The sequence below is a fragment of the Protomyctophum bolini genome (assembly GCF_963924005.1).
Source record: "Protomyctophum bolini genome assembly, chromosome: 3".
Classification (NCBI taxonomy): Eukaryota; Metazoa; Chordata; class Actinopteri; order Myctophiformes; family Myctophidae; genus Protomyctophum; species Protomyctophum bolini.
Window position 1 is genome coordinate 12,028,753 of NC_137864.1, and position 21,648 is coordinate 12,050,400.

General features: G+C 42.9%; 1 protein-coding gene across 7 annotated transcripts in view; it reads right to left on the bottom strand.

Annotated features, from left to right (window-relative positions):
• Positions 1–21,648, bottom strand: part of kdm4c (lysine (K)-specific demethylase 4C) — a 51,647-nt gene that overhangs the window by 4,779 nt on the left and 25,220 nt on the right. For 3 of the 7 annotated variants that reach the window (XM_080760570.1, XM_080760567.1, XM_080760571.1), the window contains exons 14-21: positions 20,072–20,303; positions 16,809–16,885; positions 16,004–16,059; positions 15,794–15,902; positions 6,977–7,171; positions 5,923–6,093; positions 2,456–2,575; positions 103–195 (exon numbers count right to left, since the gene is read on the bottom strand). In XM_080760570.1, the coding sequence (XP_080616696.1) occupies positions 103–195; positions 2,456–2,575; positions 5,923–6,093; positions 6,977–7,171; positions 15,794–15,902; positions 16,004–16,059; positions 16,809–16,885; positions 20,072–20,303 (1,053 nt within the window). Of the gene's footprint in view, positions 1–102; positions 196–2,455; positions 2,576–5,922; positions 6,094–6,661; positions 6,737–6,976; positions 7,172–15,793; positions 15,903–16,003; positions 16,060–16,808; positions 16,886–20,071; positions 20,304–21,648 lie in introns of those variants that run through there. The other 4 variants (XM_080760569.1, XM_080760568.1, XM_080760572.1 and 1 more) reach the window with 4 other exon arrangements.

Below are 21,648 nucleotides of genomic sequence, written 5' to 3' on the forward strand. Positions count from 1 at the left end.
TTGATACCGCCCAAGCCCTATTAGATCTACACTTTACCATGCAGCATATTGCTTGTTATGGGCTGTACAACAGTAGACTACAGTACAGACTGTGACACTTACAAGTCTACCCTTCACCTTTTTAGGCAGGTCTTCATCCAAAGTATACACATCCTCCCTCTTTGCCAGCACCTGAGAGCCATCCTCAAACTCCACCTACAGTGAGAGAGAGAGCGCACACACACACACACACACACACACACACACACACACACACACACACACACACACACACACACACACACACACACACACCTTTAAATAGTTGTATGGTTTATTGTTTGACAAGCCCTTGTGCTGCAATCAAAAAACTAATAAAATATCCATGTGTTAAGCTCTGCTAGCTGCATGGCTCTAAGGATTTGGCACTTGGAAATGTTCAGCGTCCCATTAGCCCATCTGTTCAACACTTCTAATCTCAAACAAGATATGAAAACTACTGGCTAGATTGCCATGGAATTTGCCCATGTAACACTTCCCAAACTATGTTTAATTAAAACTACCAGCAGAGTTGTTAGGAACGTGACCTCTTAAGAGCTGCCTGCTACAGTAACAGGGCTTTTAAACTCTTAGGCCTCTTGTTTGAGGGCAGAAAATGTTCACGTTTATTGGCAGAAAAATAACTGTTGGAAGATTGACACAGCAGCGAATTGGCAGCGTTGGCAGTAAGCAGCAGGTTCAGCATTGTGGGGAACTCTGCACATTGTGGAAGTCAGCACCGTGCCTTGAACGTTTGCAAAGGCAAAATCCCTGCCGGGTCAAAACAAACGACAAGTTGGCAGGGGAGCGCTTTAAAATGCACTGAACAAACACATTTTGGCAGCTTCTGATTTCCCTGAGCTGTACAAGATGTCTTGAGGTGAAAAGCTCTCTCAAGGAAAACAGGTTTGTTTAAATGAAGTGGAGATTAGAGTTCCAAGAAAATGTATTTACACCATAAATAAATATTGTTTATGGAGGAAACACACATTTCCAAAATTGCTACAAGTTACCGTCCCTTTGATATAGCACAGTAGAAAGGCTACTGTACATTATTATTATCTTATTTATTTTGAAAACCTATTGAATACATCCAACCCGTGTTCCCAGCGTGTATGACAGGCGTAGTAAACCAAAGTTTTCAAGGACCCCCAGCGTGCTGTATTGGTGTCACGGACCCCCATACCTCTGAGAGTGTACAAATGGAACCAAATGGACCATTGGTGTCCTTCTGGTAATAATGATCTCGGGAGTCATGTGACAAACAGCATCCCACAGGGCATTAATGATGTCATCACATACTGTTTGCCCATAATTGGCTTCTGAAATTAGTGGGATTCATTTCTTACAGAAAATGCCATATATCATGAACGCAGCATCCAATAAACCTAAAGCATTGAACTAGCATGTTGAGGGGCCTCTATAGAACACACCTCCAAAAGCATGTCACAGAAATGCGGGTCCTGGCGGATGCAACACACTACTTACACAACACTGGCCAGGCAACCCAACCTGGCACAGATATGCGCTCTGCTGAGCACCCCTTTCTAGTTTCATATTTAAACACAAAAGGGACAAAGAGGAGTTCTTGTCTTTTTCAGAGATTGTCCCACTTCTAAAAAGAAATGCGTCTGTGTGTGTGTGCGCGTCAGAAATGCATCTGCGCATTGCTAATGGTTGACGCCCAGCTAAAGTATATAAAGATTTAAATGGAAGCAGCCTGACATCTTGGGCTTAGTTAATATTTCAGTGTGTTTGAATAATGCAGATTGTCACCTCCTCCTCATCCCCCACCTCTGGCTCTTTCCACCCCTCTACCCATCCTCTTCCGCTCTACGCTCTCCTCATGTGCATCTCTGCTACGATCTGTCCGTCTCCTCCCTCTTTTACGTCCTCCCCTCTGACGACAGCTCCCCCTCTTCTTCTCTCACCACTGCTCCAATCAATCCACCCCATCCTCTCTTCATCCTCCCATCTGGCACATCTCCTTAAGACCGCCTCGGTGCCCGCGTCTGCTTCTCTTTCTTTCGCTCACTTCACTATCCCTTTCCGAGGCTCCACCTGTCTCTATACATAGACCAGATAACGTCAGCCGAGTCAGGTGGAATCTGAAGGCGGTCAAGAAGTTTATCGCAGTGTGTTCCTGACCATCTGCCGGGTTTGCAGCATTCTCTGCCAAGGTCCAAAGACACCATGTACATAACAATTTAGCCGCATTTAGTAGACGCTCTTAACCCAGAGTGACGTTACAGAAAGCAAGAACAACACAAGGTCAAATACATAGAAATAGTCAACTAGGATCATAAGTCAACTAAGAACCGTCTAACAGTAGAATATCTGTAGCCAGAAGGGAGAATTAATGGAGATGTGGGTTGTGTTTGCACTTGTATGCTTGCTCACTGCATGTGGCACGGTGAGTGTATGCGTGCGTGCATACCTGGTACATATAGGAGACATTGGAGCCCAGGTATTTGGCCCCATAGAACAGTCCATCGGGCCATTTGACTTGAACAGGCTCTCCCACCTCTGGAGGACCCAAGTTCAAACAATCTCTGCTCTGTAAAACCAAGGAGAATATTGGTTAGTCTGGGAGTGTATTTGTGCCAAAATGCTCCTAATGGTGAACATTAGGTTTAGGTTGTCATCACAAGCATTTTACACGTTAATGAATTGCCCAGGAGGGACGTTCTGTCTTTTGAAACCTATCCCGTTTCGGGAAAAGACAGAGACTTAATTGTTTGATATGGGCGAGCGATACACTACAGTCTACAGTCTACAGTGTGCAACATTCGAAAACCACTGGTGCGTGATCAAAAGTGTTCCCCCTCCATTATAGCGGACGGGAGGTATAATCTAATAATAATAACGCTAATATCTCTGAATCTAAATCACTGATTTCGATTCTAATCAAAACATGCGCTTTTGACGGCCCATCGCGGTCCTGTTGATAGTCGCGGTAGAATAATTAATTGATTCGTAAAAGCAATCGTCAAGTAAACTTAATTTCATTTACAGTTGAACATTTTTGCCAACGAATGTAGCAAAAGATTTATGAACTGCTTAACGACCTGTCTGGTGTATAGCGTGGGGAATATTATTGGAGAATAAATCATAGAGCACGCTTAGCACACATTAACCTGATCTACGGTTTGACAAATGTTCTGGAAATGTTCGCAGGTAAAATGTTCTGGAAATTCAATCCAGAGAACTTCTCCTGGAAGAAGGTTGAGCCCAGAGGGAAAAGCCTGTCTCAGACACCTTTCATGTGCTGTTGCATGGTGGTAGATCGTATCATCCTCTATCTAATGACCTGTACACCTTACACCTACGTAAGTCCTACTTTGAAGAAGTTATGCAAGCTAGCAATTATTCAGCACGGTCTGATGCAGTAGAGACAGTAGAAAGTATAAGCCAGCGGAAAATGTGTACAAGCTTTTATATCTGTGATAGAGAAATGTAGCTGGGACACCCTGCTGGAACACCACTTTCAGAACAACTGCCACATATTACATTGTGAAGACTGTCATAAACTATGGTTGCCCAGTGCCCACACATTAGACTATTGTTAGAACACACTGTAATAAAAGGGACATTAATAGGAGTTCAGGCCTGCCTGCAGGCGTCATATCTTGTTTCTGGGAAAACATGATCTCCCAAGAGGTTATTGGCTGGGCTGACACTGGTCTTGGCTATGACTATGAATCGTCTGTCACTATTTGGGGAACATGTTGCCGAGAAGGTGTCTTCAAGTTACAAAAACGCCTGGTTGTTGTAACTCACAAACCAGTGGGTCAACAATGACACTGCAATATTAGTCAACCATGGTTCGATGGGAGCGTGTGCCTCATGGCTCCACTGGGTTAGCCAAGATCACAGTGAAGCCAAGTTCACCATGACCCGAGTTGAGAGAACTTAATCCCATGCTGTCAAAAACATCATAGAATGAGGCGCCAGGCTCGGTGGAAGATTGTTAATGGTTTATTCTGGAATATTAAGATGACTCACTAGGTGGAAGCTCCTGGATGGGTGGGAGGAGGTCATGTCCATAGGACAGAAATAATCAGGTATATATATGTTGAGTTGGCCCACGGTCGCGTGTGTGCATGTATGCGTGTGCGTGCGTGCGTGCGTGTTGATACAACACGTTAAAACACTGTTAAAAGTTCAGGTTTTTTGGGTGCAATTGAGCTCAGAAAGAAAAAAAACAACATTACAAAAACTGCAAGCTGCAAGGTTGACTAATCCACAAACTTTTTCCATGGCGCTTTGAACCTACTTTGTCTATTACTTTCTCTAAATAGTCCATCCATCCATCCATCTTCAACCGTTTATCCGTAGTCAGGTCGCGGGGGCAACAGCTCCACCAGAGTGCTCCAGACTTCCCTCTCCAGAGCAACATTAGTGACTTCCTCCTGGGGGATTCCGAGACGTTCCAAGGCCAGTGAGTCGATGCGTTTCCTCCAACTGCGCCTTGGTCAGCCCCAGGGTCTCCTCCCAGTGGAACGTGCGTCGAGGACCTCCCTAGGCAGACACCCGAGAGGCATCCTAACTAGATGCCCGAACCACCTAAGCTGGCAACTTTCCAGGCGAAGGAGCAGGGGTTCTACTCAGAGTCTCTCTCGTCACGTGTGACTGAACTTCTCACCCTATCTCTAAGGGAGATGCCAGCCACCCGTCGAAGAAAACTCATTTCGGCCACTTGTATTCGCGACCTTATTCTTTCAATCGTGACCCACACTTCATGACCATAGGTGAGAGTAGAAACTAAGATTGCTCGGTAGACAGAGAGCTTTGCCTTCTGGCTTAACTCTTTTCGTCACAACAGTGCGGTACATAGTGCGGTTTCAACTGAGTGCGGTCTATAAATTAAAAATATAAAAAGTAAATAGTCTACTTTCTCTAAATAGTCTAAAACGAATAAATTACTTTGTCTAAATAGTCTATTTGCATGGACAGTTCTCCAGAATGTCCACAGTTCAAAACTCAGCAGGCATCTGGGGCTAGATTCAGAGCTGGCTCACACGTGCAAAAGTAACACGAGACAATCCAAAACATAGCCACATTCTGACAGATTCTGTACAGATGTTTATCGCATACGCATGGAGGCTATATTCTTAGGAATAATGATGACACATGATAAATGACCCGATGAATGTTAATATTAAAGGCTTGGCATTTGAGAAAGTTCAGACTAAGGGCTGAGATGAATTGCAGAGATAAATGTGGGGCTTATACATCGACCCACACTGTGCAGCACATACAGCATAATGCCTACAGGGTGCCAAGAGTGCAAGTCTGAATAGTAGAGAACATCTCTGAACAAAATCTGTATTCATTAGCCCTTGTGCTTTCTTATCTAAACTCTCAATGCAGCCCTTAGGACAGGTGGTTAATGAATGCAATCAATGCCTATGGAATAAAAGGAATGTGCTTGCAAGTATAACAGCTGTGCATGTACGGTGTGTACGTGTGTGTGTGTGTGTGTGTGTGTGTGTGTGCGTGCATTCTTTGGCGGTTTCAGCGGTTCAGACTAGAACTACATGAATGAATCCATTAATTTCAGTGCATCCACAGGCATCAAGTCAGTCATTATCCCGCAGCCAGGATGTCAAGAACCGACGCTTCAATTATCCGCAGGTTTCCTTATAATTCCATTTCCTTCTGAACGGTCCTTTCAACTAAATTGCCTCATGTCAAATTGTCACGTCACGTGACATGCCATTATGTCAAGTGAGCGGTTTCACTATAATTAGAGCTAAATAATTTAATAATACAGAGTCCTGTGGTTCAATCGGCTTTGGAAGCGTATGTGTCGTGGTACTATAAAACTTAAATTTTTCGTGCTTCAGTTATGACAGCATTGATGGTGATCATTTGTAAAACATTTGAATGACTGATCCTCACCACTATGTCCTCTGGGTAGGTGTCATTGGAGAAGGAGCCGTCGTCGAACATGACCTCGTAGAAGGTCTGAGAGGTGATCTGGGTGACCTTGGAGCTGTAGTAGCGAAGGTTCTTGTGTTTGGAGATCACCGTCTGCCCCAGCGAGATGGCCACCTGCCGTGCATGCTGCTTCTGGCACGCACACGCAGTCACACACACACACACACACACACACACACACACACACACACACACACACAGCTATTAAGGACTTGATTCGAGAATTATTTGTAGACGTTAGACTACAAATAATTCTCGAGTCCTGCATCTGTCCTTAGACTTGAATTTCCAATTATTATATATATGACCAACCCCCTAGTTTACATTGATTGATTGATTGATTGATTGTGTCACGCTTCCGACACAATGCTGGGCTTCTGAAGAAGCCCAGGGCCATATGGACGTACAGGACACCTTTTTCAATTCACACAATGACAATAATTGACAATAAACCGACATGACAGTTCGCAAACAATGATCAAGTGAATACTAAACTAACTGATACACCCAAGATTCTTACATGGCAGATTACGTAATATAACAACATAAAATAAGTAAATAAATTTTAAATTAAATACGCCATTGGGCCTGAAACAGGAGACCTGACATACAGTGGACCTACTTGAAGAGCTGAGATTGTCTTCTACTCCAGGCTCTAGAAACAAATTGTGCCGTCTTAAATACTTCATGATTAAATAACCACTCCAACGTCTGACCATCATCTTCCCAGAATAGTTCAGGTTTTTGTTGTTGCATTGCCTCAAATAATGGAACCCTCAGATCATCATACAGGGAACAATAAAACATAAAATTAAATTAATTTTACTAGTGGACTATTCATTTTACACTAGGACTAATTAACTTGGTTTACAGTACAGTATAGCACTCTATTACATTTGATTTGCAAACAAGATTTGGCCCCCCGTTAACAAATGAGCTTATGAGGTAAATTAGTTTATGACTTTGGCCAAAGCACACTTTGGTTCATAACTAGACACAGAGACTCATGACTCACAGCTGAGGAGATGCGTGTTTGGTGCCTGTGGCAGGTGATTGACACGACATACGGCCAATCGTCAGGCTCCATGGTCACCCCAGCAGCATGGGCACAGGTGACATGAAAGGAGGTAGGACATCGGCCGCACGAGCACTGGATGCATGCTCCCGTCTGCCGCTTCCCCGCACAGCGCTTACGACAGTAGATACACTTCTGCAAAATATACACACACATGCATGCATTTTTTTTAAATGGCTTCTAAATCTTAAAACTTTTCTGAAAAACCCTACGTTTCTATGTCAGTCGTTCTCAAACATTTTCATGTCAAGGACCCCCAAAAATATATGCATTTTGCCGCAGACCCCAATCGGAAAATAGGCACCCCCCCTAGGAGCAAAGATTTGAGTTAAAAACGTTTGCTCTGAAAGAATATATATTCAACGATTTGCGTCACATTTTCACGATTAAAAAAATCTAAAAGCTTGTAGTGCGGCACTCGGTGCCACGCTACGAGCTTGTAGATCTGCTATTTTTCAACAGCTAAAGTATAACATAATGCTTAAAACACCAAAAGGGGTTCCCGTCCTGAATGGGTTCAAATAAATACAAAACAAGGCCTTGTATTCTCCAAACTCAACCTCAAAAGAAAAGTTTGAAGTAGACATAACATGTACGTAAGCTAACTGGTTGAATTGACCTGGGACTGGAAACCAATAAACCTAGTTAGGGATAGGCTACAGTCCGGGGGTAGGAGGAAACCTTAGGCACGAGTCTCAACATCGTCACAGGGGAGGGTGAACACAGGCACATTGGCACGTGAGAGAGAGGTTTTTTTCCTTTACAATTAAATATTCAAAACAGATTAAATCAGTTAAATTAAGTCTCCTCACATTTATACGTCCTGCACATCATTCTACATTCATTCAAACTCTTAACTCTGACTGGGGAGGGAGTCTGAGAGATAAGTGGGGTTATTGCTCTAAGCAGTCTAATGACATCTTGACTATTTCTAAAGGATGTTTATCTATAGCCCTAATGGAAAATGTACTTACTGACTTATTCCTGTAGGCTCCTAGGTGGAGCATAGGGCCGCAATCACACCCCGCCATCGGACTCTGACAATGATCAGTTGAAAATATTTATTTTTGATGCTGTGTCATCAAACTTTAATGTTGATATGTCACACTATGACTATCAAGAAAATGAAAACTTGGCACTTCATGTCGAAAAGGGTGCCGGTTGCTTGGCTACTCATCGCTTTGAGTAGCAAGCGCTATGAGCTTGTAGATCTGCTATTTTTGAAATATCATGAAAATGTGTGCAAATCTTTGCATATATATTCTTTCACAGTGAACGTTTTTAACTCAAATCCTTGCTTCTGGAGGGGTCGCTGGAACAACATATTTTCAGATGGAGGTTCACAGCCAAATACAGAAAAGATTTTGGTTTATAAGTTTTTCAGACATTTTGTAGAATCTGGTCTCAGGTCTTAATGGGTTAATGGGTAGAGTGAATGAAGAAAAAAGTGGAATGTCCGCACACCGCACACGATATAATTCAGCTCCCAGTCCTTTTTATTTCAACCTAAATACAACAATGTTTTGCCCCTCCAGGCTTTCTTCAACTTGAGAAAGCCCGGAGGGGCGAATTTTTTTTGTATTTAGGTTGAAATATAAAGGACGGGGAGCTGAATTATATCGTGTGAGGACATTCCACTATCTTCTTCATTTAGTCACTTTTTGGGTCCAGCACAGTATTCGGAAACTGGGATGTGCATATCGTTTTTCCTTCTTTACTTATTAATGGGTAGAGTGGCCCTCTGGTTAGAGAAGGCCCCTGTCCGGCCCCAGTCTACTCTGTGTGTCTAAGTGTCCCTAAGCAACCCCTAACTACTAGCTACCCCAGAGTGCTCATTACCATCTGAGCGGCCATCAATCGACAATTAAGGCATTCAGCGTACGCTCTTATCCAGCGACTTATAAGTGCAAAATGGGAACGAGCAGAGTAAGGAGGAGGCAATAAACAATGGTAAATAGTCAAATAAGTGAGGGCAGAGAGAACAATTTAATGCCTAAAAGGAGCCTGGGCGGCAGGTAAACAATGTCCGTCTGAACAACATGCTGAATCTAAATCATGTCTTAAATTTGTGGCAGAGGAAAAAACTAAACAAAGACACAAAACAAGGGAACAAGTAACTAAGATATATCTGCATAATAAACTAGCATTGGAAAAGAACAGAGAGTGAAGTGCTATAGAGTTAGGTAGATTCTGAAGACTATCAGCTCTGTGAGTTGCCACTGTGATTCATAAGGTCTGCAACAAAACAAGAATCTTTATTTGTATGTCTGCCACTATCTTCTAATCTAAACAATTATTTAATCGATTACCTTGGTTAATTTCTGTGGATTATTTTTTATATATATTTTTTAATATTTGTCATAATAAATGTAATCTCTCCGTTTGATTATTGTTGCACATTTGTGACATGTTACAGTCATGTTGCAGGTTTAAAGACAGGATGATGTAGTAGTATTTCAAAAGTCCACACAACAGCATTGCTTGTTTACTTAAAAACAGGGAAAACAATACGTGGTACAACGTTTCGGCCACAATGGGCATGTTCTTCACTGACAAAAGCATAAACATATTGTACTGTAGTCAAGGAAACTAAAGCATACAGTATGCAATGTTTATACCTTGGAACAGGGTCATACAGTATGCAATGTTTAGAGCTTTGAACAGGGTCAAATGTGAGTAAGAACAGATTTGCTTTCAAGCGCTGAAGAGAACTATTAACCAATTATCAGTGTTGATTTTGACAGCAAATTTTGATTTTAGTTTTCTCTTGAATAGTATTCATTTAGTTTTAGTTACATTTTAGTCACCTCGAAGTGTTAGTCTAGTCTAAATATCATAAGATTTTAGTTGACTCAATCTACAGTTGATTTAGTCACACATTTTAATTTGGCGGGGCCTTGATGCCGTCGTAATGACTGATTTTACACTGGCTGAAAAAAGCTGATCTAACGTTTCGTGCTGCGAAGCACGGTGAGCTTGTAGATCTGCTAATTTCAGCATGCATTATGCAACCAAGTGTAAAATGACTTGTACCCTTCCTAACATTTTTGTCATATTTGTTGACGAAATTCTCAATCTATTTAGTCTTAGTTTTACTCATCATAGCTTAGTTTCCATTTAGTTTTCGTCAGTGAAAACAGGTAGTCGACGAACATTTTTCGTCATAGTATTAGTCGACGAAATCAACACTGATTAATATAACATCTAAAGTGCTTTATTATTTAATGTATGCCCTGAAAAGCTTCATAAATGACATTATAAAGTTCATGCCAATTTTTCCTGTGAAATGCATGTAAAAAAAAAAACAAAAAAAAAAAACCCTGTTCCCATTTGGTCAATTCCACACGCCTCACACGACCAAAATGCTCCACATCTGCATGTTGTGCTACCAAAAACAAAAGGCATAACACTAAATCCAGCCTATTGCATGCTCCAAAGAATCATTGGTTCAATCTGCTCTGCTCCCTGTTATTGGATACAGCCACAGTAAACAATGTGCGGGAGCCCACTGGGCAAGTAAGACAGGGAGGGAAATGGAAATAGTCGGTGAGAGAAAAACAAGGGGGGGGGGAGATGACCCCAAGCCGGAACAATCACAAAGAACATGTTATTTCTCGCCACAGTGGAAGGGAACCCTCAAATAAGACCCAGTCGGATGACATCATTTGAGGTTTACAGTACACAAGAGCCAGTGCTGCAGTGCCTGCTGTGTGTTGTGGTGTTTTTATTTTGTCATCTCGGAGGTCAGTGAATGGTAGACATTAGACAACTGCTCTCGAGTCGGTCCAGCACCAGCATGTATAACGATGTGCGCGCACACACACACGCACTCCTCAAACTACCGCTGGTTTTCTGCACCAAACAGCCCATCAAGTCCATTTCCTCTGCTGTGGCATCTTTCACCCTGTTATCCTCTGCTCTCCCACTAAGGGGAAAAAATGACGGCATTCTGGCCCCATTATAACCCTACTCTCTCGGCTCACTCCTTTCTCCTCTCCCTCTCCCTCTGCCCTCTGTATTCCCCATCCACTGTTCTTACCCTCTCCTTCCCTTTCCCCAACCCCTGTCTTTCTCCCTCTCTCTCTTGCCAAGTTGTTTCACGTCTCTTTCAAGTTGAATTTATTCATTAATCTAATTCCACCGAAGACGTGTTTATACAGTATCTCCGTACATGGAAGCATGTAATAGGCCTATATTTAGAGGACCTCTCCTGGGGAATGTGCTCTGCTGGTATGTGGGCTCAAATGGGATCTGGCTGGCTTGTAAATATGAAAGCTAGAGGATGAAAAAAAGGCCTGATGATAACGTGTGTAAACTCTCATAACACTGTATATACAGTAATATGTGAGCATACAGAGGTACCAGCAATTTTTTAAAGGGGCGCTAGGAGCATTCATCCCTAGGTATATTTGAATAATAGCCTAAGGCTAAGGCAAGACTGTACCGTATTTGATGTGTGGTAAATACAAGGTATTTAACAAATCCCCGTACGGCTAAGCGCATGAAATAAGTAGCTTTCTTTGCTTGCTTGCTTTTATAACTGAACATTTTTATTCAATGTGAAATGGGCTTTCTATAAAAGCCAATTTGGAATTGTGACTAGCAAACACAAATCTACCAGAGGACCCACGGTTCCAGGTCCAGGTTCATTTGGTGAATTGAACCTGGAATTAAATGTGTTGTACTTTTATTCCCTACAATGAGTACCATGACCATATCAACTTTTTTTTGCCTACATGTTTTGGCTGTCTCCAATGACTAACTATAGTATGCCGTTTTCCATGATTTTCATAATTTTTTATCGTCGAAAACCATGAAAAACTACACACTTTTTTTCATAATATCTTTTTAGACCAGGAGTTCTCAACCTTTTTGGCTGGGGACCCCCAGAAATGCTTTGGCCATTTTTACACATTCAGAAAATAATCTGGCACCCCTCGAAATAAATTGTTGACCCCCCCCCCCCCGGTCGCGACCCACAGGTTGAGAGCCCGACAGGTTTAGGGTGACAATACAATTATCAGGATAACTTAAAAAGTTTAGAACGACGGATGGTGTAATATATCTCTCTCCCCATTTCCTGTCAGCCTATTGTCTGTCCCTTTCATAAAAAATATAAAATAAAGGCGAAAGCCACAAAAAAAAAACATTAAAAAAAAATAAAGGATTTGCATAACCACGTATGAACATTAAACTCACTGAAGTACCACCACAGGGGATTAATCAATTATCTCTCCGTGTCTAGTAAACTTTTGAAGATATTTTCTTTCCCCCCATACAGTATACTGTAAGACATCCACTTTTTTAATGACTAAATTGGCCTATATTTCATGAAGACTTATACCACCTCCAATACGGACAGCAGTACACTGATGCACTGGCCCGACTACATCTTATCTGTGTGTGTGTTGGTGTGTAGCCATGTGTGTATTTAAAAATCTGCACATTAAAATCCACAACGATGTGTGTGTTTGGCAACGCATAAAGTGTGAATTTGCTAATGTAGCATGCACACGCACGCTACACGCACGCTGTGTGTGTCTAACCCACTTTCATCTCCAGAGTGTATTTGGGTCCCTGTGTTGAGCCATGCGTTAAGAACATTCCCACAGTAAATTATGAATGTGTGTGCGCATGCAAGTGTGTACGTGTCAGTAAATTATGAATGTGTTGGGCGACTAGTGCCAGCTACAGGGGCAATGGGTACGACGCAAGATCTTTTTTATTTTATTTTTTTGCACGTGGCTCCAATGAAGGGATGCACAAATGAAGGACCTGACAAACTACAGGAGATTAAAGTATGCCAGTGCCACCCACAGTCTGCCATCATAACAGCCATGTTGTGCTATCGAAACTACAAAGAGACAAAGGCCATGCCTTCTACAGATGTGTTTACATGCGCTGTTATTTATCTGCTACTGCTACGAAGGAAACACCAGCTCAGTGGCCTTGTGGGTAGAGTGTCCGCCCTGAGACTGGGAGGTCGGGGTTCAATCCCCCGGCCTGGTCATACCAAAAGACTCTAAAAATGGGACCCAGTGCCTCCCTGCTTGACACTCAGCATCAAGGGTTGGAAGTCCCTGCGTCATACTAGCGTCATGTCCAGGGGGTGTACTTGTACATCAAGCTGCCTCACGCTACAGAAACAGGAGATAGGCTCCTGACCTATGGCTCGGCAAGGATACGAACTAAGGAAACGCCACCGTGAAAGAAAGCACCTGATTTGGCAGAGTGACAACGTCACATCACCTTATATAAACCGGCACATCGCATGAAGAGAATCGCAGAAGTGCAGAAACAGTAGAAATGTAAATGAGTCATCGGCATCGACTCAGTTAACCAGAGCATATAACCAGAGTCATCAATAAATGCAGTCCTTTAAATTTAAATCCCATACGTGGCTTCTCCCGGGGTCGAATCCTCCGAGTTCTCTCCATAACAGCTATAGCGTGAGAGAAAGATCTCAATTTAGCACTTAAACCCTCCTAGAGGTTCGCATGCACTGTATTTATCTGCAACCGGGAGGGAAAGGGCAAGAGCTCCATTTAGCACTTAAACCCTACAAAAGGATCGGTGCGCTACACAGCCCTTCCGCCGTTCCATTGGATGACCAGCGGTGTGCGGTGTGGACAAAGCATGCCTCCCTATGTATCCGTCAGTCCGTGACCCGCTGTCCTGGACCCGGCCTGTCCTCCTTTAACCTCGCGTCACCAGACCTTCCACCTCGGAGGAAAGCCTGGTCTGTGTTTCTAAATCGCCTGTGTTTCTAAATCGCCTGTGTGATCCGGTCTAGGCGTGGTCTCAAAATGGTATTATGTCCCAGGCTAGTCCTTCAGGTCAGCTCTATATATGGAGATCTAAGGGTTTGAGGTCAGATGTAGAGTTGCTGGCCGGCTCAATATATGCAGATCTAGGTGATGATCCAGTCTTCTCCATCTATGGCTATCCAGGGTCAGTGTCGTGATCTTCACATATGGAGACGGCCGTATATGTGTCACGAGGCGTGACAGACTGACGGCCATATATGTAGCGTGTCACGAGGCGTGGTGGACAGACGGACTGACATGTTTGGCAGGTTTTCATAGTAATCTGCGATCTACGGTCGCAACAATAAAGAAATCAGATCAGGGCCATGGTTAAAGTTAAACTCAGGGTGAGAGAAATGCCCATTTTCAGCCTTCTGGCTCGCTTGATTGTGTTCTCCCAATGGACTTTAGATTGTTGCAACAGAGGAGGGAGATTAACAGGAAATTGATTTGGAAGCTAAATGAATGCAACACAGTAGTAGTGCCTGAGGCGCTACTACTTGTTGTGTTGTGCAAATCTTGAAAAGCAAGGTTTAGTATCACGAAAATTATTCCAGGAGGAACACAAACACATTCCTTTTTAGGCAAGCGGCCATCAATTTGGCCGGGTAAAACTCTTAAAAATGAACAGGCTATGGTGTGGACTGAATATTAATATTCTTCTGGCAAAAGAAAGTCTTTTATATAACGGTTATGAACACAATTATGCAAAACCCAGGTGCTGCGCCACTTGACAATGAATTGGAGACTGAATGAGTGGAATATTACATCTGAATGAGCTAAACCGCTTTCAACCGGGTGTCCCTGTTACGGGCATGTCAGTATAGGCGAAAATGTTGCAGAAGTAGCAGAAATAACCGATCTACAAGCTCAGATCTTGTAAGCTTGTGTGTCAGCCAATTTTGCCGCACACCGCCATCGCACGACAAATAAATTAGAGCTTAAATGATTCATGGTAATGCAGTGGCAGCTGAAAATGAGTGTGTGGATGCAATTCTGAAGACATTGCACCAGCTCCTCGCTTTTACTGTCACAGGGGCAGCTCTACAATTTGTTTCTCTCTGACATCACCATTCACTCCTGGCCCTGCTGTTCCTAGTTAAGAGGCATGCTTCCGTTCTGCTGCTCTCAGATGACTGCGGAAGTCTTCTGTACGGAAGGGACGGTTTTATCAGACTCGCTCTGAAATACTTATTTCCACTGGACGATACTGAAGGTTGGCTTCGTTGTTTGGACACCGTCGGTGATGTATGTACATTATTTGTCTTGCAAAGTGTCACTGTCCTATGTTTTGTTAACGGTTATGATCACAGATTTCACTCTGCACCTTAACCAAAACCTGTCCTATATGTCCTACAAGTGTTTTAATTGTAAGAATACCAAGTCCTGTTTTAGGCGGTTATTTTCTAATACAAAAGTCCAACGTCACATCAAGAAAGAATTAAGGCTCATTAAAACCCCGAACTAACACTTTACATACTATGCTCGTCTCCTGGATAAAAATGTAAGCTGTATACAAAAAGATAACATTCTATCACTGCTATCCATCTTGTGTTTGTGCTGAGCTATCATGGCGCCTGCAGCAGAGCTAACTATAGTGGCACTGTGTCATGTCTGCTGAGACTGGCGTTCTCATTAGGCAAACATGCACACATGCATGCACACCCAAGTTACAACAAAAACCCACCATAAGCTCATTCAAATACACTCATTTCGGTAGACCGGCACATAAACTCGTGCATGCATGCACACACACACAGACTTGTAGTTAATTATCTAGCTTTGACGGTGGGCATGTTCGTCTCACATTGTTAATTAGGGCTGAGAATACTTTATTCTACTTATTATACTTAATACATTAATTAGACTGAGCCATTCTCTCAAGGACCTGGGGAATTTCAACACTGGATCTGTCCGTGTGCGTGCGTGCGTGCGTGCCTTCACTCCTCACCAGTTTGTATCTCTGCATGGGGATCCTACTGGTGTCAATGGGACTCCTCTTGGCTTCATCTGTGAACCTTGCTTCAGGAAGAGCTACAGCACACATAATGTGGGCCCACCTACACACGAACACACAAGAACACACACACACGTTATCTGAAGATACAAACAGGTCTTACAGTAAGTGAACAAGTCTTACAGTAACACAAAAGTCTCTTACTTGTCATCTGTGGTTTTCTTTAGAGCTCCACCCCTGAGATTGCATAGACAGCACTCCTAACAGACCAAGAGGAGAGGAGCATCAGATCTTCCATCCACTGAACAACTTCTTTAATGTTTCAGGTCATCCAACTAATCGATTTAATAAATTATAAAACCATCGCTAATGATAAAACCATCGCTAATGTTATGAAATAATCGATTCATAATCAATCCCAATTTTAGGCAAGTCAAAGTTCAAAAGTAGTGAAAATAGCAGATCTACAGATGTGAGCTTGTAGATTAGCCATTTTCACTATTTTTGCACAACACCATTGCGCGACAAGAAACTAAATAACGCTTAAATGGTTGGCAAAAATATATGTATTTTCAAGTGCTTCTCAATTAATCTAAATGTATTCGATATAATATAAATAGAATATTTCTGAAATAGAATATTTATGACAAATAGTCGCTAAGAAAACAACAAGATAGTTGCAGGATGTCACAAGCGGGGGGACCAGGCCTTCTGCTCAGCTCAGCTTTTAAAAGACCTTCCTTTTTAACAAGGCATTTGCCTAGTTGGACTTTCTAGATGCCCTGTGTGCTTTTTAACCTTTAGCTGTATAGGTGACCACAGAATGCTTTAATTGTTTTTATTCTAATATTGTTCTATTAAATATTTTTACATTTGTAGCACTTTGAGATTTGTTTCAAACGTAAAGTGCGTTATAAATAAAATTATTATTATTATTATTATTAGGATGTGGGTGACAAACTGAAAGGAAAGGTAACACCGCTAGGACACTGCTAGTTAGTAAACGCACCGCTGTGAAGCTTCCTTCCGTACAACGATCACATGACCATTCCCCACTGACATCTTCGGCAGGAACACCATAACAACCTGAGAAATAAACCAAGATAAGAATCAGTTCCACATAACAATAAAACTAATTAATTACATGTGTAATAATGCAATGACATCCAAAACTAGAATGAATGCAATCAGCAATTACAATCAATTATAAAACCGCCGCTAATGTTATGACAAAAAAATCGCCCTGTGGCCAACCACACTAATTCTGTTGATCTTGCGGATTGTAGTTTGAGGGCATAAACACTCGGTTTATTGGCAGTGCAAACTGATAGTTCGTAAGTTTGAGACGGCACTGGAATCGGTACACATTGTCCTAGCAGTACAACAAAAGGTGGGCTTCATGAAAAGGGCAGGTGGCACAATCCCACCACAGGAACGCTGGCTTTTGTTTTCGCCGTTTAAATCTTTACTTTTTTATCCCACGATTTTTGTAACCCATTTCTTTTCACCCAGTGCCAATTGTCTAATCTAATGTAATCAGTCTGCCAACCTGGGGATAAACTGCATGTTTTTTGTAAGGAGGAGAACATGTAAACTCCACACAGAAAGGCCCTTTTGCCAACCCCACCTAGGGTATAGGTATAGGCAGTGATGTAAATAGGTTTTCAATGTAATGGGTCCCGGGATGCAGGAATGGTCTTTTAGAAATGAGTCCCAGGGACATTTTATGAGTCCCACTTCAACGACGTTAGGAGTCATATTTTGCCATTTGTACAAATTGCAGCATTTAACTCCCATTTCATTTCATATGGTTATAATGTGGTTATACTCATGTAGAAAACACTAGAAGAAATAACTATTATAACTAAAGCTAGCAAAATAAAAGACAGTACAGTAGTACAGTAGTGCATCCCGTGGATGCAGAGGTCGTTGTTTTATTAACTATTATTGTCTTAACTATAGACTGTTTTGGGATGCAAAATGCACCCTCTCTGTATAGGCGCTGATGACACGGAGGAGAGAGCACGCCCCCAGCGCCCACGGCATCCCCGGCAGGGATCGAACCCGGGACCTTCTACCTGTGAGGCGACAGCGCTACCGTCTGCGCCACCGTGCCCCCACGTGTTTTGCCGTTTTGTACCGATCTGTGTGTACCGAGTCACTGTGGTTCTCCAAAGAAAAAGGGGGAAGAGACACAAAAAACATTTGCCCAATAAATATTGTGTTCCTTTTCTCTCATATGATGGCTGTCATACTTGGCACATGGCGAATGGAATATTGCCGACAGTGATGATGTAGGCTCACAATACTTGCGGACCCCCATAGGAAGGCTAGCGAGCGCTTTGTGGAAGCTAACGGGGACCCTAATAAAGAATAAATACTCTGATTCTGGAATGGCCTGCCTGACAGGATAGTTTGTTATTGGCTTGCCTTGGTGGAACACAATGTGGGTGTTTATCAGCCGAGAGCACCGCTTTACTGCAAGGCACCAATACATGACTGACAGGAAAAGGCAGAAAATGTCTGCCCTTATTGCTTAAGCTGTACATAAGAAGATTAATTTCCCCCTAAAAAAAACTAAAGTGTACAAATACAGACAAACACAAACAAAACACAGAACCACATATTCCACATCTCCCAATGTTGTTTCCATTGGCTGCTGACAGAATGGCGGGTTTGTTGTTCCGTGCAGAAGAGACTACTGTTGCAGACTACGGGGAAATGTAGATCTCTGTGGAATGTGTGTGTGCATGCGTGGCGTGCGCGCGCGCACACGTGTGTGTGTGCGTGTCTGTACTGCGGGTGTGTTAAGCACAGCATTTCAGAAGGTAAGGTTGTTCGGGGGCACTTCTGTGTATGCGTGTGAGAGTGACTGCAAGTGCTTTCATGCATCTGTGAGTGTTCAGTGACCGTTCTGTCACTGAGGCTTGCCAGGCTTACTCTGGTGAGACGCATTAGCTTCGGGGGCTAACGCGGTGAGTCTTGCCCAACCCGATATACGTAAGACACACACACACACACACACACACACACACACACAAAGACCCGCACTCGCGAACTCTCAAAAGAAAGAAAAAACTGTCTGGAAAAACAGCTGCAGCTTTGCTTTAGTTATCGTCTACGTACGTCAGTGGTGGCAAACATTTCATGAAAATGAGTTTCTCTTGGCTTACACAGTTCACTCAACGTGTGTCTTTGTGTGTGTGTTCTCCATTCCTGATATCCATCATCACACTAAATATAAAACCCAAGCTACGCCGCTACATCCTTTCAAGGGCTCAAATAACCATCAAATGTATCGTTTGATCACATGACCAAAAATGTGACTTTCACATCAATGTCAAATATGCCTTTCATCACATTTGGTTTTATGAATGTAAATGTAAATGTATGTAAATGTATATTGGACAGGGAAGAGATCTAGGCTTGTAAGAATGAGTGAATATGATTGAGAAAACGTGTTGTGCATTAGTGTCTGTGTGCATGTACTGCATGTGTGTGTGTATTGTATACTCCAGGGCTTTGTGTGTGTGTGTGTGTGTGTGTGTGTGTGTGTGTGTGTGTGTGTGTGTGTGTGTGTGTGTGTGTGCGCGTGCGTGTGTATGCTTGTGGCATTGGCAGCAGCTGTTAGACAGGAAGTGTGTGTGGTAAGGACAGAGGATTCACCCGCATTCAGCTGACGAAGGAAATAAAATACTCAAACCACAGTGTATGTGTGTGAGCATGTGCGTGTGCGCGCGCGCGTGTGTGTGTGCATGCACACATGTGCACGAAACGAAAAAGGGAGAGGGTGAGGAAAATTAAGGGGAAAGAGTCAAGACTTAAACTCACTGAACCTTTGACAATGACATCAAGAGAGAGATGAGTGCAGAAAGAAGGGATGGAGCCCATTACAAACTCTATAACACATTTACTCGGTACTCTGTATCAATAAGGTTTGGGCTTATCGAGGCCGTTATTGAGCATAGTGGCCCGTGATGACGTCATGTTTAAACAATCAAGACAAGAGGCGATCAAGAAAGAAATCTAATCACCCACGCTGGCACAAACTAAAAGTGTATGTTAACTGCCAACCAGTGCTGCCCGGGGGTAAACAAAATGACGCTTTTAAATTGACGGTACACACATTAACCAGTTTCTTCAATATTGTTTTCAATATTAGTAAAAATGTCACCTGCTTGCCCTTCCGTCTGTGAGAAAAGTACTGTATTTGAAGGCCCTAGTAAAAGGGTTAAACAACCACGCGCGCGCACACACACAGGACATACGTACTTGCGTGGACCTGCAGGCAGCAGCCCTGACAGTAGAGCAGAGGAGAGGTGCCGTCCTCCTGCAGCAGAGGGTTGGTGGGAGTGGGAGGGCAGCTCTTCTCCCCGGAGGAGGAGAAACAGATCTCCGGTACCAAGGGCTTGGTCCTACTCAGACCCGCCAGCCGAGTGGCGCCATCCAGGGGAGAGCAGGCCACGGCCTGTGTGGGCTTACCGTCCTCCGCTTTGTCCTCACTCTGAGGGAGCGGCGAGAAGGAAAAGAACATCAGCTTTGCTTCTTGAGAGTCTGGAGTACCGCGTTTTCTAGGGTCAAATGAAGAGCTTTGCACACAAGTCTGTAATGTTCTTCAAATGTGTTGCACGTAAATAAGAACTTACGACCTCATGTAGTGTCAATCACGCTTACACACTGTATGCACTATGCGAGAAACTTTCATCTGTCCTAAAAGAAAATGCTGGATCAGGTTCAAATTTCTGAGTTTTTATCCGCGTTACTCGGCCAAAAAAAAGTTTATTTAGGACGAGAGAGAAAATTTGGACAGCAACACTGCCTTCCTCAGGGTATTACAATCTAAAACCGATTCACACTATACACAGATACATCAATTACAGGATATATAGATCTATCTGCCAGTGTGTTAAGCCTGATTTGTTTTGTCAGAAGTAGCGGCTCTACAAGATCACAACTAGTGGATTGATTGGTATATGTAGATTGGAATACTTGCAGCAGGTACAATGGCTATTTTTAAAACACAATGAGTGCCACATGCTGGATGAATGTGGTATGGCGCTTGGGTGCCGGGGATTTCTGTCCATTCCACTATGACTCGCATCCGCTGATGTGTTATTAGTATTAGCGTTAATGTTACTGCGCTAAAATTAGGACATCTAGAAAAATCCAATGTTCTCATCGTGCTCAACGGATAATCAGAAAAGACCTCCGAAGCATGAGTTCAACTCCGTTGCTCTCCCCAAGTTGGTGCTTGGTGGAGGGTGTGTAGAGCCCAGGATCATATTAGATAATTGACACAGGGGTGAAAAATGAGTTACAAAATCGTGGGATAAAAAAATTAAAAAAAGACCTCCGAAAATCACCGATCTGTTCAACACCACGGACAGCACATTAGTTTCCGAGAAGAAAGCCTGCTAAGACGCTGCCTAAAGCAGGAGCCAGTGTGGTTGAGTGAAAATAAACGGTGCGGGAGGGGCCCTAGCAACCGTGCATAGCAACCAGAGCCGCATGCATGGAATGAAACACAGCGAGGCAATGTTACAGCGGTATTAAACGCCTTAAAGGGGAATACCACTCATTTTCAACATTTTATGTCATTAATATACGTTTGAGCTGTTGTGTCAGTGTGAAAATAATAAAAAACTCCCCCCCATTATGTGTTTCCTAGAACTGGAGGTCTGAAAGAAAATCATTAACATGGTGAATCACATCTTGATGAACACAGAATGGGGTTACTTTTTATTATTTCCAGCTCAAAGGTATATTACATTACATGACATAGTAAAATGTTGAACATTTGTGGTATTCCCCTTTAAGACGAGCCTGCTCGTCAAGAGCGCCCCGCACAC